The sequence below is a fragment of the Denticeps clupeoides genome, chromosome 13, assembly GCF_900700375.1.
Source record: "Denticeps clupeoides chromosome 13, fDenClu1.1, whole genome shotgun sequence".
NCBI classification, from domain to species: domain Eukaryota; kingdom Metazoa; phylum Chordata; class Actinopteri; order Clupeiformes; family Denticipitidae; genus Denticeps; species Denticeps clupeoides.
The window spans coordinates 17270611-17283833 of record NC_041719.1 but is presented as its reverse complement, the minus strand read 5'-3'; the positions used below and the strand labels follow the sequence as shown (position 1 = coordinate 17283833).

The 13223-nt window shown below is 41.9% G+C and overlaps 1 protein-coding gene across 1 annotated transcript in view; it reads left to right on the top strand.

Annotated features, from left to right (window-relative positions):
• Nucleotides 1-20: 20 nt before the first annotated feature.
• Nucleotides 21-13223, top strand: part of cyfip1 (cytoplasmic FMR1 interacting protein 1) — a 34446-nt gene continuing 21243 nt past the window's right edge. The window contains exons 1-11 of the mRNA XM_029000132.1: nucleotides 21-230; nucleotides 6203-6323; nucleotides 6781-6870; nucleotides 8261-8338; nucleotides 9148-9249; nucleotides 9327-9508; nucleotides 10801-10897; nucleotides 10987-11115; nucleotides 11650-11754; nucleotides 12125-12216; nucleotides 12309-12426. Coding sequence (XP_028855965.1) covers nucleotides 6207-6323; nucleotides 6781-6870; nucleotides 8261-8338; nucleotides 9148-9249; nucleotides 9327-9508; nucleotides 10801-10897; nucleotides 10987-11115; nucleotides 11650-11754; nucleotides 12125-12216; nucleotides 12309-12426 — 1110 coding nt within the window. The 5' untranslated portion in view covers nucleotides 21-230; nucleotides 6203-6206. The remainder of the gene's footprint in view (nucleotides 231-6202; nucleotides 6324-6780; nucleotides 6871-8260; nucleotides 8339-9147; nucleotides 9250-9326; nucleotides 9509-10800; nucleotides 10898-10986; nucleotides 11116-11649; nucleotides 11755-12124; nucleotides 12217-12308; nucleotides 12427-13223) is intronic.

Sequence of the window (13223 nt, the reverse complement as noted above, 5' to 3'; positions counted from 1 at the left end):
GGCGGCGGAGCGGAGTTTCCTGTTGCGTTTCCCGGTTACGGTCAGACAGGAACTCCCAGGCCGAACTCGCCGTCGACCGCAGGCAGGGCCGCGCCGCGAGAAACGTTCCCCCGGACAGCGTCTGGAGAGAAACCACGGAGACCCGCTTCCGCGTCCCATGCGGATAAAAAGCGGCGGCGTCGGACGGATTTGTGCGGTTCGTGTTCCTGGGAAGAGTCGAGAAGAGTCGGGTGGGTCCGAGTCCCGTGGACTCCGCTGTAACTTTTTCCCCCCCGGCGCGGGGTGTTTCCTCCTCTCTCGGCTGTCGCGACGCGGCCTCTTCTCCTTCTCTCCACGCCGAGAACGGAGCGGCTTCAGTCCACATTCGCGCTCGGTAAAGTTCCCGGAGGCCCGGCGAGAAGTTCGGGTGTGAGGGCGGCGCCACCCCCGCGTTACCTGCACCCTGCGACTTACTTACTGCTGCTCCCCTTTCTAGCCGCCTTGGTGTTACGTGTCTGAGAATAGCATTATTTATCACGTTTTTCTTGTTATTTTTTATTTTTATTTTTTTTTGAGTAGTTGGTAGTGAATGTATTTTTAGTTTCTAAATCCCAGAGTTTGCAGATGTTTCATACATGAAGTTGCAAATATTAAGAAATCAATGGTTTAACAATATAAAAACCCGTCGACTTTCTGCTGGAGGCTTACATTACATTTACAGTATTTACCAGACGCCCTTATCCAGAGCGACTTACAATCAGTAGTTACAGGGACAGTCCCCCGGAGCAATTTAGGGTTAAGTGTCTTGCTCAGGGACACGATGGTAGTAAGTGGGGTTTGAACCTGGGTCTTCTGGTTCATAGGCGAGTGTCTAACCCACTAGGCTACTACCACCCTTCAACTGCGATCAGGTCAAATCACAGGCAAGGTGGGCAGACGTCCCCCCCTCCGTCTCTCCGGTAGAGAGATGAGCGTCCGGCACCGGCGACCACGGCCGAGTAACAAGCCGTGACTGATCATCTGCAGGGGGGTCTTTTCCTGGAGATGTGGAAACAGGCGGTGCTGTGTGGTACTGACAGCTGCGATCAGGCTTTTGTAGGTGTGTGTGTGTGTGTGTGTGTGTGTGTGTGTGTGTGTGTGTGTGTCAGTCACCACAGGCACACCCTGCAGTAGCCGGGAATTAGCTGTGTTCTCTTACCACCACCCAAACAGATTATGGCCGCTGTAATCGCTCTTCCACCACGCTGTTGATGTCGAAAGAGCAACTTTGATTTCATTATTTGTGCAAAAAATTGTATATTTCATATTGTTCATATTTCATATTTCAGTCGCCTGTGTGCTCGGAGGTTGTGATCAAGGGAGGCAGCTCTTGTTTTGCAGTTGTCGATCAGTCTCACCGTCAGAAGAAGCAAATGTGCAAAAGTAGAAGCAAAGGTGTGACATTTTGCCCTCAATTCAGTGTTTGTGTGAAAAGGGAGGCGCACAAGGGCATTCTAAAAAAAAAATAATAGTCAAGTCGTGAAACGCTGATTGAGACGAGATATGGAGTTTCCTGTTGAGCCCGTGCTAGTGGTCCCAAACATCCACATTCCTGTGGATTAGTTCTGCTGCTGGTCTTCTGGGGTAATCTCGTTAAACGGCCACACACCCCCGGATCTGCCATCAGGTCCGAGCACACGTTCCCAGCGAAGCCAGCAGTGAAGTGCTGTGTGGTGGTTTCTGGGTGATTTTGGGGGAAGTGTGTGGCCTGTGGGTTTGATGAGGCAAGATGCAGACCTCGCGTTCACCTGTGAAGAGTATGAAGATGGTGGCTGAAGAAGCCATACCTTCTGCATCTCTTTAGCGAATTAGACAACTACTACACTGTAATGCATTGATTAATGCATTTAGTTTATCTTCAAACCATCTTGGAACCTGTCGATGGATTGATCTTTGAAAGGGGAATTTTCAGATCAATTATATGGCTGATTGATAGGTTAGATTGTAGAGGCCACACTGTAATTTATTAGTGTACATGAAATTAATGTTTTAATGTAACAAATGCTATAAATATAGTAAGCTTTGTACAAAATAGTTATGTTGGTTACACAAACAGTTCAAATTCAAATTTTATTTGTCACATACATAGTCATACACGGTATGATATGCAGTGAAATGCTTTTTGCGACTACTACAGACCACAGTATTGCAAATGTTCCAAGTATACAATGAACCAATATGCAAATATTGCAAACATAACCAAATATTACACTTTTACGTCTTTAACATAAAATATGTGTAACTGGTAGGTTACACATATTTTATGCTCAGGGGTGGTAGTACCCTAGTGGGTAAGACACTCGCCTATGAACCAGAAGACCCGGGTTCAAACCCCACTTACTACCATTGTGTCACTGAGCAAGACACTTAACCCTGAGTTGCTCCAGGGGGGCTGTCCCTGCAAAATACTGATTGTAAGTCGCTCTGGATAAGGGCGTCTGGTAAATGCTGTAAATGTAAATGTAAATGGTAGGGTGAAGGTGTGCAAATGAGTTAAAGACAACGTTTAAAGAAAAGAGGCATAAAAAAAGAGCAGTAAAGTAAAAAGCGCAGAGTGCAAAGTGATTTTGTGCAAAAGAGTCCGGAGTGATTGGAGGTGAAAGTGAAAGTACTGTTGCTGTTGAGAGCTCGGACAGCCTGCGGGAAGAAGCTCCTCTTTATTCTCTCTGTGTTGGCACCAGTTGTGTGTATACCACAGACTACTATGTCAGATTTGAGATTTTATGTGCCGTAAATGCACCAACTTTCATCCAATGGCATCTCGAGACGCTGATTGATACGAGTGAAGAATGTGTTCAGTATAATGAGGCCATCACAGCAATTGCTCCCCGCTTTTTTTGTTCGGTGCGTAACCCCACGTCTCATTTCAGTCCCGTGTCTTCACTTTGGAAAAATGCTACACCCCATAAATGAGTCGGTGTGTGAATTTTGCCTGGTAGAATAATTAAACAATTCCAGTGACTCTGTAGTGAAAATCTTGTCATGAGTGATTTTGTTATAGGTGGTTTTTCTTTTTCGGTTTTAGCTTCATTCACAATCGTAAGAGATTAGCATTGAAGGTAATTTTCTTGTAGAAAGAAGTGCTAATGGCGTGCAGATCAATAAAACCTCGTGCATAGACTGTGTCCAATGTGAATTCGTCACCCTCGTGTTGTAACAGAGTGGACAAAAAACGGCCTTTATATTTAGTTCCCAAAATATTTTCTGGCACTTTGGGGCCACTCCTGGGGCGTTGGGAATGTTTGCCCCAAACCCCTTGGACCGACTAGGGTGCACTAAAAATCGCAAAACATGACAGACTGATCACATTGTATGTCAGCTCTGATTTTACATTCTCAGTGAATATGTACAATATGTACACAATATATCGTGATATTCCCCGCCTCCTTTCCCATCGTTGTTCTCCCTTTCTCTACATTTACAGCATTTACCAGACGCCCTTATCCAGAGCGACTTACAATCAGTAGTTACAGGGACAGTCCCCCCCGGAGACCCTCAGTGTTAAGTGTCTTGCTCAGGGACATGATGATAGTAAGCGGGGTTTGAACCTGGGTCTTCTGGTTCATAGGCGGGTTTGTTTCCCACTTTAGCAACATGGATGAAGAGTACCTCAAACCCAATCGTCTGCTGTCACACCCGGGCCGGGAATTAACTCTGCGCTGTTCCCTTTTGTTGAAATGGTCACATGCATGTTATTATCACCAGCTGTTATGGTTATTTTGGTTATTCATAAAATGCTGGTGTCATTCTGTGTCAGTCAGCTGTGGTTCACATTTCATTATGTTCATTAAATATGCATGTGAGGCCTTCATCACCTTACCATCCTGTGCTCTGAACAGTGCATTCTTCATCCAGGACTATTTATTATTAGATGGCACACTGGGATAATGAACGCTGGGAATCATGTCCATAGTAGATAAAAATCATTTTGCTGGTGTGGTGTGCATGTAGGCTGCACTATATATAAAAAAGTAATATAGTGGTATAGTATACTACTGTGGTAATAGTAGTAATGGGCCTATCGGGGTGCCTGTAGTGGATATTGAGGAGGGAAACTCAGTGTTGGGAATTTAAGTGTCATTTTAAATATCCAGTGGCGGCAGCTTTTGGAAATTGTTAGACACAAACCTGAAGGGGCTGGTAATTAGTTATTTCTTGTCTCATTTCTGAAAATTATGCCGCATTAGGGAACCTCCCTTTTATTAGCCCTACATTCATCCCTTTATGTCGAGTTCTGGTGTGTTTTGATTGGCCAGAAAATTAAATGTTTAATTTTCATGCTCTTTGACTCCTCCTGTGCGAGCCGAAAGGCTGCTTCGCGAAGGTTGCTTCACCTCTGTGTAGGGTGCAGGAAACATGACCGAACCTGTAAGCCTGAAGGAACAGATGCCTTCCTTCCACACTCTCCCATCATGCATTGCTCACCAGAGGGCAGCTGTGTGAGAGCGGCGTGCCTCCGTCTCTCACACCGACCAAGCTCAGAGCTTCCGACATGATGTCATATGAAAATATTCATTATGACGGGCCGCGTGCCGTAGACTTGCTGGGTGATGTGTGGCTGCACCGTGTTGTTGAAGAGGAACTGAACGGACTTCCTGTTTTTAGATGACTGCTGATGAAGACGCAGTCCTGACCTTTACTGAACGTTCCTTTATATTCACTTATTACTCATTTTTTGTAATCCTGGTGTTTTATGACGGAATGCAGAGTCACCAATCATGCACGTTTCTAGTTTCTTTAAATGATTATTTCTTTGACGATGCACGCCATCACTGTACATTTTTAAATGTTTCCTTCTTTCACTTTTCACAGCCTCTGTCCCATGTTCCTTTTATTCAGAACGTTTGTTAGCACTTTTTGAGCTGTTGCCTCACAAGTCTGTCTGTCTGCGTTTCACAATGCTGTGTAGCGACGGACTGGCAGTCAAAAGGCTGTAAAAAAAACAGCAATGTTAAATGCAATAATAAGATTTAATGGAGATGCGCTGAATTAAAACGTAAAATGTTTTGTTGGACAGCATAGCGTATTTTGCTATCTGAACTTACTCCTAATTAAAAGAATTAGGTTTGTCAGTAAATTACTCTCGCATCTTACTCCAACAGCCAGGAAACAACAGAAGCGAAGGAAGTTTAGACACCCCTCTTCTATCCCACTGCGTCCACGAAAAGGTTGTCTCTGTCCCCAGCCGGTCTACACAGAGCTCTGATGGCCTTTTTGCTCCATTCTTTGTCTCTACAGTGGCCAGTGGGTTGGTGTTTGATCTCTCTCTTTTTTTTTTTTGGCTTGTTTTGATCCAAGCAGTGGCTTTGGAAACCAGTAGTGCCCTTTGTCAGTGTTTGCTGTGAGATGCAGCACAGATAAAAGAAGAATTTAATTTTCTGTTCATGAAATGCCTTCTAAGCGAGATCTGACAGATTTTAAGGATGGTGCCTGAAGCCTCTAAGGAGAATGGTACTCTGGTCATAATGTGCCACACTGTCAGCAGGCGTGTTTGTACTGAAGGCCACCAAGGCCAGTTATCAGGACCAGAAAAGCTATAAAGTAGGGCCCTATGAAATCAGTTTTATTATGGTTGGGAAAAATAACTTGGAATATGATAAATCACTGTTCAACAAAGTCCTCAGGCATTTACTCTTTACTTTTGTAAAGCATTTACATGTAGATAATATGTGCATTTCATGCAAAGAACTATTTCACAACATTGCACATTCTTCTTTTTGTAAAATAAAAGTGCTTTACGCTTGACCTCAACGTAAAAAACATGTCACATAAATGAACATTGGGGAGACCTGGAAAATAAATAAATAAATAAATACATGGTGCTCGCTTGCATACTGATTGGGCAAGTGGTCTGGATTCTGCACTGACAGCCTCTTCGCTATACATAATTCTGAGTTTTATAGGGGATTCGATCCTGTCCGTGTTTTCAGCATCGCAAAAATTATAGGGCCCTAATGAAGGAATAGGAACAAAATATTGAAATGCCACTTTGTTGTTTTGCTTTAGAATTTGTGTTTAATGTGAAAGTAACATGTAAATGTGTAATGTCACATCCCGCGTGATCACTTTATATATATATCTATTATTATGACCCTGCATTATGGGATCTGTAGTTTGTGTTATCAGTGGTTTGTATATTCATTTTCTGTAGTTTGTGATTTTAATTTCGTTTGCTGTACTTTAGGATCATGACGTCTGCAGTGACTTTGGAGGATGCACTCTCCAATGTGGACCTCCTGGAGGAGCTGCCGCTCCCAGACCAGCAACCCTGCATCGAGCCCTTGCCCTCCTCAATCATATACCAGGTAAGACCCGACCCCAGGACCTTATTCTGGCCCTGGTCCTTCTGCCATGTATCTGTCAAGTCAAGTGTAGAGCTTATTCCACATTATTTCATTTTACACGGTTTCGGAATTTATTCTTTGAGATCTGTTATGTTACCAAAATACCATTTTACTGGAAAATCTATTGCATTACATCTTCCTATGATTCATAACCCATATAAAGTATGGGTTCTCTTTTATTGTGAAGCTTATCCTGATCTAGCGATACAGGATTTGGTTATTGCTAATTCATGAGAAATTTACATTGTGTTTAATTTACTTCATTGATGAAACTATGCATGTGTACATGTGAATGTGTTTAGTTCAGATTTAGATTTAGTTCTAATGTTACTTCACTGTAATTTCACTTACATTTAGAAATGAATGACATTTTCATCAACTTGAAATGAATGACTGTGATAATGTTTCCTGCATGTAGCCCAACTTCAACACCAACTTTGAGGACCGCAATGCCTTTGTAACAGGAATCGCTCGGTACATCGAACAAGCCACTGTCCACTCTAACATGGTAAGACCTGCTCCCTCTCTCTCCCTTTTTTTCAAGGACAGTCCATCAAATACTGGGTCTTTTCATTCATTCCCCCTGAAGCCTGAAGTCTATCAAAGCCCGTCCTTGACCTGCGGAAGTGAAGCACAACAGGACCGCAAGCAGCCTGCAGTAGGCCTTTTCAAAGGAAGAATAGCTTCCTGGCTCAGGCGGGCTGTGGGCGGTCTGCCTTGTACCCCATTCAAGCCCAGGGGGTTTTGTGAATGACCATGTGACAAATGGTCTGTTTAGATGGCTACTGTTACGGAATAGAGCTGCTCTGTGCTGTTAGAGCAGGATAATTATCCACCAGGAGCAGCCAGGCTTCCGTCAAATGGGGCCTTTTAATGGCAGACAACACACCTCATCACACTCAGAGAAGATGCCATGTCTGTTTGTGTGTAATGCCATGTTGCATATGTGTGTGAGAAAAAAGTAGTAATATACTATGTGTGTGTTAGAGGTGAGACAAATAATCAATTTTTTTCTTTATGTCTTGATTCTTAATTATCATACAGAATTATTCATTATTTTGTCTGCTCTCCTTGTGGGGGTGTTTACTATTTTTGTGGAATTGCGTTTTGTGCTTGTGGGGAAAAGATGTGAAGAGATGCCGATACGAGTGGGATGCTCCCTCATCTTGTAAATATAAGCTGTGGTCACACTTTTGTATTTAATACTGATGGAACAAAAAAGATGCAATCTGCAATTAATGTCTAATGAAAATATAAATGCATAGCCATTCTGAAACCAGTAAATGTCTTACACACAAATCAGGCATGACATCTGCTGTAAATCCCAGATGGCTGTGAATATTACCAAAATCTATCACTGGGTTCATTGGCAAGCACATTCATCCTCATAACATGGTGGAATTTTAGTTTTTTCCAAATGCTTAAACTGTTTGTGCCAAGGTGTGACATACCCTGTCAAAAACCATGCACATTTCTGAATGTTAAAGTTGTAGATGGATTTCATGTGAACCTTTATATCTTTAATCAGCGTAATTGTCCTTTTCATTTATTTAATTTCAGTAGAGTTACTGCAATAAAATGAATTGGTGGCCCTTTTGTCTATTTTATTTGAATACATTTGTTGGAGTAATATTATTAAGGACACTGAGAGTTTCACTTTAAGATAAATAAAGTTGTGCTCCTTGAATATTAAAACTATATTATTTCTATTTTTCTTCAATTATAGATATATTGTGATCACTTTTTTTCTTATGGTATTTTGAGCATCACAGAGTAGTCAGGAATGTAATTGATCATTATCGTGGGCCATATACTGTGATAGTGTTGAATCGTGGGTGTAGATGGACACTCTACACTCTAGCTTGTAACTGACTTTGTGTGTGTGTGTGTGTGTTTAGAATGAGATGCTGGAGGAGGGCCAGGAGTACGCTGTGATGCTTTACACATGGAGGAGCTGCTCCAGGGCCATCCCACAGGTAAAACTACCTTATACGTCACTTTACGAGGACCAGGGCTAATGTACTATAATTTGATATGTAAATAATTACAGTGTAACAAACTACAATATGACTTTTCTATAAGCTCAATCCTTAGTCTTTTAAATTCCTTGTGCATTTTTTTTGCCTTTATATAGGCCCACTATTACGAAGTCTCTTTCCAAAATTCAGCCTTAGTGCAGAATTACAGCCACTTTTATCCAGTCCCACAATGAGGCTTCCCCATGAGGCACCATTTTTGTGTCTGTAGCTTTAAAAGCTAAAGAGCAGGAGAGAGGTGGGACGGCCTATAGAGGTTGTTGTGGGGAAATTGGAGTGAAAGTGTTGATGGAGCAGAGTGTGGGGACTTTGGCGGTTCTGGATTTGAACCGACAACCTTATGAATACAGGTCAGCCTCCTTACCCACTAAGCCAACCACTGCCTATACTGAAATGACACCATCAACCCCATTCACCAACCACAATGTTTGGCGCAGACAGGAAATCGTGTCAACGTTTTTCCAGAAAAAAAGACAACCTAAAAGGCTAAATTCCAGATCTGGCAAAGCAGAATGACCTAAGCACTATTTACTCCTATCTCCATTTCTAGCCACTGCAGGACCAAAACAGAGTGGAAGAACTCGTATTAATGTTAAATAATCTCACAAAGTGAAAATTTCATGTCTGTTCATATATCACATAGTGGTTTTACTTTTTTGTGAAGATTTTGTGCATTCATTGTCACCCCTGCAATGAAGTTGTTCTTCCTATTCTTACCAGTCCAAAATTTTTTATTATTTCTGACGTAGGTGAAGTGCAATGAACAGCCTAACAGAGTGGAAATCTACGAGAAGACAGTGGAAGTGTTAGAGCCTGAGGTTATCAAGCTGATGAACTTCATGTACTTCCAGGTAGCTCCTGAGAACCTGCTGTCTGTAACAGAAAAGAAAAGCAGTTGTCTGAATGAGATCTCCATTCTTCCCCTCAGCGTACGGCCATTGATCGTTTCTGTGGGGAGGTGAGACGTCTGTGTCATGCTGAGAGGAGGAAGGACTTTGTGTCGGAGGCATACCTGCTGACGCTTGGCAAGTTCATCAACATGTTTGCTGTGCTGGACGAGCTGAAGAACATGAAGTGCAGCGTTAAGAACGACCACTCTGCCTACAAGCGGTACTTTAATCTCACACACATTTCACACACTGATGCAGAAACAGATGTGTTACGTTTAGCGGTTCATTAGGCCGTTTTTTAATTGCGTAATTTCATGAGAATTTAAAAGATTAGTGGTTGTCTGGTTCACATCTGATTTTAACGGTTCCCATTTTTCCATATTACTGTGTGTTTGCTTGTGTCCCACACAATAGCTTTGCTGAACACTAGATGGCATGATCCATCTTCAGCAATAAATGCTTCATATCATCCGTTTTCCGGGGTTTGATACTTTGGATTGTGGGTGTGTTGGAGTGCGGGGATTATTAGTGTGGATTGGATGATTTGGTTGCCACTGCTTTCTGATAGAGAAGAAAGAAAAGAACCACTGTGACATTATAATATTCGACTATGTGGAAAAAGGTGCCATGGGACCACAGTTCTGCCTCTCAACATGAGGGGACATGTACCTGAGGGCTTGTTGACACCTCGGTGCACATTTTTGGGATACCAGTCTGATGTGTGCGCCTTTGCTTTTAATAGTTTTGCTCTGTATGGCCATGGTGATCCAAGTCTGATCAGTCAGATCTGCAGGACTCGATTAGACTGTAATGTAAAATCTTTTAACTACAGATCTCAGTTTTTGTAGTTGAGGGTCATTGCGAAGTATTTTGCCATCTGATGAAAACATTAGTCTGTGGCTGGGAGTCCTGTCCTGGCAGTAGACCAGTCTACCCTCTTGTACATCCTTACATTCTGTCCTCCAAAATTCACAACTGTGTGAACTGAAAGTAAAGAAGGAAATTTCTTCAAATGTTACATGTACAGAGCACAGATGGGATGTGAACTGCCGAGTTTACCACCAAAATGAATTATTTATATCTGGGAGGTTTAGGTTTTTCAAGTTTTCGAGAGTTTAAAACCTTAAAGACTCTCTCATACGTCTCCACGTCTTGTCACATGCTGAATGAGGAACGGAGCTTTGTTCCCTGTCCAAGTCAAAATACTGAAGAATTAACTCTGCAGAATTATCTTGAGTTACAGTTACAGGATTTATCCAGAGTGACTTAGTCATTAGATACAGGGACAGTCCCCCTGGAGACACTCAGGGTCACAGGGGTAGTAAGTGGGGTTTGAACCTGGGTCTTTCTGGACTTCTGGTTCATAGGTGAATGCCTTACTTACTAGGCTGCTACCCCCTGTACCACTCATTTACCACAAAGTCATGAAATCTCCTTTATTATCATGCTGTCCTTCTCGCTTCCATTGCATGTTAGAATTGGTGTATTTGTTTTGTGATCTCTCTTGTTCAGAGCTGCACAGTTCCTGAGGAAAATGTCCGAGCCATCATCAATTCAGGAGTCCCAGAATCTGTCCATGTTCCTGGCCAACCACAACAAAATCACCCAGGTGCAGCCTTCAAAAACAAAAAAAAAAACCACAGTAACATTTCACCCACACTTCATCATGTTTTGTTCATTTCTTCTTCTGTTCCTCAGTCTCTGCAGCAGCAGCTGGAGGTTATTAACGGATATGATGAGCTCCTGGCAGACATTGTGAACCTGTGTGTGGACTATTATGAGAACAAAATGTACCTGACACCCAGTGAGAAGCACATGCTGCTTAAAGTAAGCTGCTCATCATGGCTGTGAAAAGACTATATTTATTTTGCAATTTCGGAAGGATTTTAGGTGGAGTTCTTCATAATTCTTCATAACAATCATAGCAGCAATTTGTGAAGAGCATATATGAGAAATTTATCATATAGATGAAAATATCCTATTTTTAGCATATCAAACCATATGCCCATTTATTTCAGATGTATATGCTAAAAATATGATATTTTCTGTGTATTTGGTATAAAAAACTTTTTTTAAAACTAACTCACTCACTACGTGTAACCACTTAATCTACAACAGGGTTGTGGCACAACATAAAAGAAGTGTATAATAAATGCAATACTTACATACTAAATAACTATGGAGAGTTATTACTGAGAAAGTACCATGTAAAAGAAGAGTCTTAATAGAAATGTATTGCAAATAATGTTTTTTTTATATTCAAAAATCAAACAATTATTATGGATTAACTTGATCTGTATTACAGACCGTATTCATTCAAACCTCGTAAAAATGCTTTATGTCTGTGCATCTCTTATCTAGGTTATGGGCTTTGGCTTGTATCTGATGGATGGGACCAATAGTAACATCTACAAACTTGATGCTAAGAAGAGAATCAACCTTGCGAAGATTGACAAGTTTTTCAAGGTGTGTGTGTGCAAGAGAAGAACAGAACAAAATTGGACAAGAACGGCAAACAGGAATAATACAATTAAAGGAGACAAGACAACATTCTGTGCAAAATATAGCAAAACGCTATATTTTGACCAGTACTGTATTCCAGTAGAAGAGACGTTCAAAGAATGCACAACCCGGCCTGATGTGCAAACATTTAGGACAGCGTAAATATAAATGTGCAGAGAATTTCATGTTATATGTGCAGTATAAAAGGTTTCACTTCATGGTGAAAAGAAACTGTTCCCCCTTCCATTTGCCTCGGACCGCCACTGATATTGATTATGGATATTGTCATTGTAGCTTAAACCTGAATCCCCATGTATGACTGTACCCAATACAGCAACTCCAAGTGGTGCCATTGTTTGGTGACATGCAAATAGAGCTGTCCAGGTACATCAAGACCAGTGCTCACTACGAAGAGAACAAGTCCAGGTTGGTTTTCAAGAAGTCACCAATGTTATTTCACTTCATTTCTTCCGCTCTTGCCTGACATTCGCCCCACCTCTTTCCCCATCTCCCCCCAGGTGGTCTTGCACCTCCACAGGCAGCAGCCCTCAGTACAATATCTGCGAGCAGATGATCCAGATCCGTGACGACCACATGCGCTTCATCTCGGAGCTGGCGCGCTACAGCAACAGTGAGGTACACAGGGGAAAAAAAACGGACTTCGTTTAGTTTATTTAGTCTCATACATTAAACCGTCGAAAGATGTCTTTAGGCTCCTAAGAGTGGCACAATGGAATAAATTGCTAAATGCTGAGCAGTTTGTCTTCAGCTTGATTTCCAAGAAGAAATAGGCTTTCATGAAAGGCTAGAAAGGAAATTTTGAATTGTGCTTAACTACGTGTGTCTGATGGAGGATGCTTGACACTGTGGGCTGTCTCGGGATTTTCGCTTGGCCCTAGTGAAGGGTTATATTTGGATAGAGCATGTGTGTATCTTTATATCTCTGGATGGAGCAAATTTGTAAATCTTTATTAGAATGTCAGGTGTACATACATTTGGCCATGTGGTGTATATACTGGTCTGTGCTGATGACTGTAATTAAGGTGCTTCATTGAAATCATTAATCAATTATGTCAATGAATAATATCATAATTGTGGGGGTCTTCTGATGGTTATTATTTGTAACCCTCACCTGCTTTCCTGGTAGCTACCTCACATCACTCTTTTGTTGAGATGGGATGTGCCTCACTAGCCCGCATCCAAAGGAATTCGGGTTTGCTTTTTTGTTTGCTCTGTGAACACGCTGTCATGTTGGACTGATGGCCAGAATGTCCCTTCTAAATTCATTCCTGATTGGGCACCAAACTGTAGCCTTGCATGTGGAACGGATGCAATTATTGCAATTGTGGGCTTTTTTTTTTTTTTTTTACAAAGCCAAATGTCCCAATTAATTTTTAATGAGAGTCTGACAGACTCTGAGAACGCAACCTCTA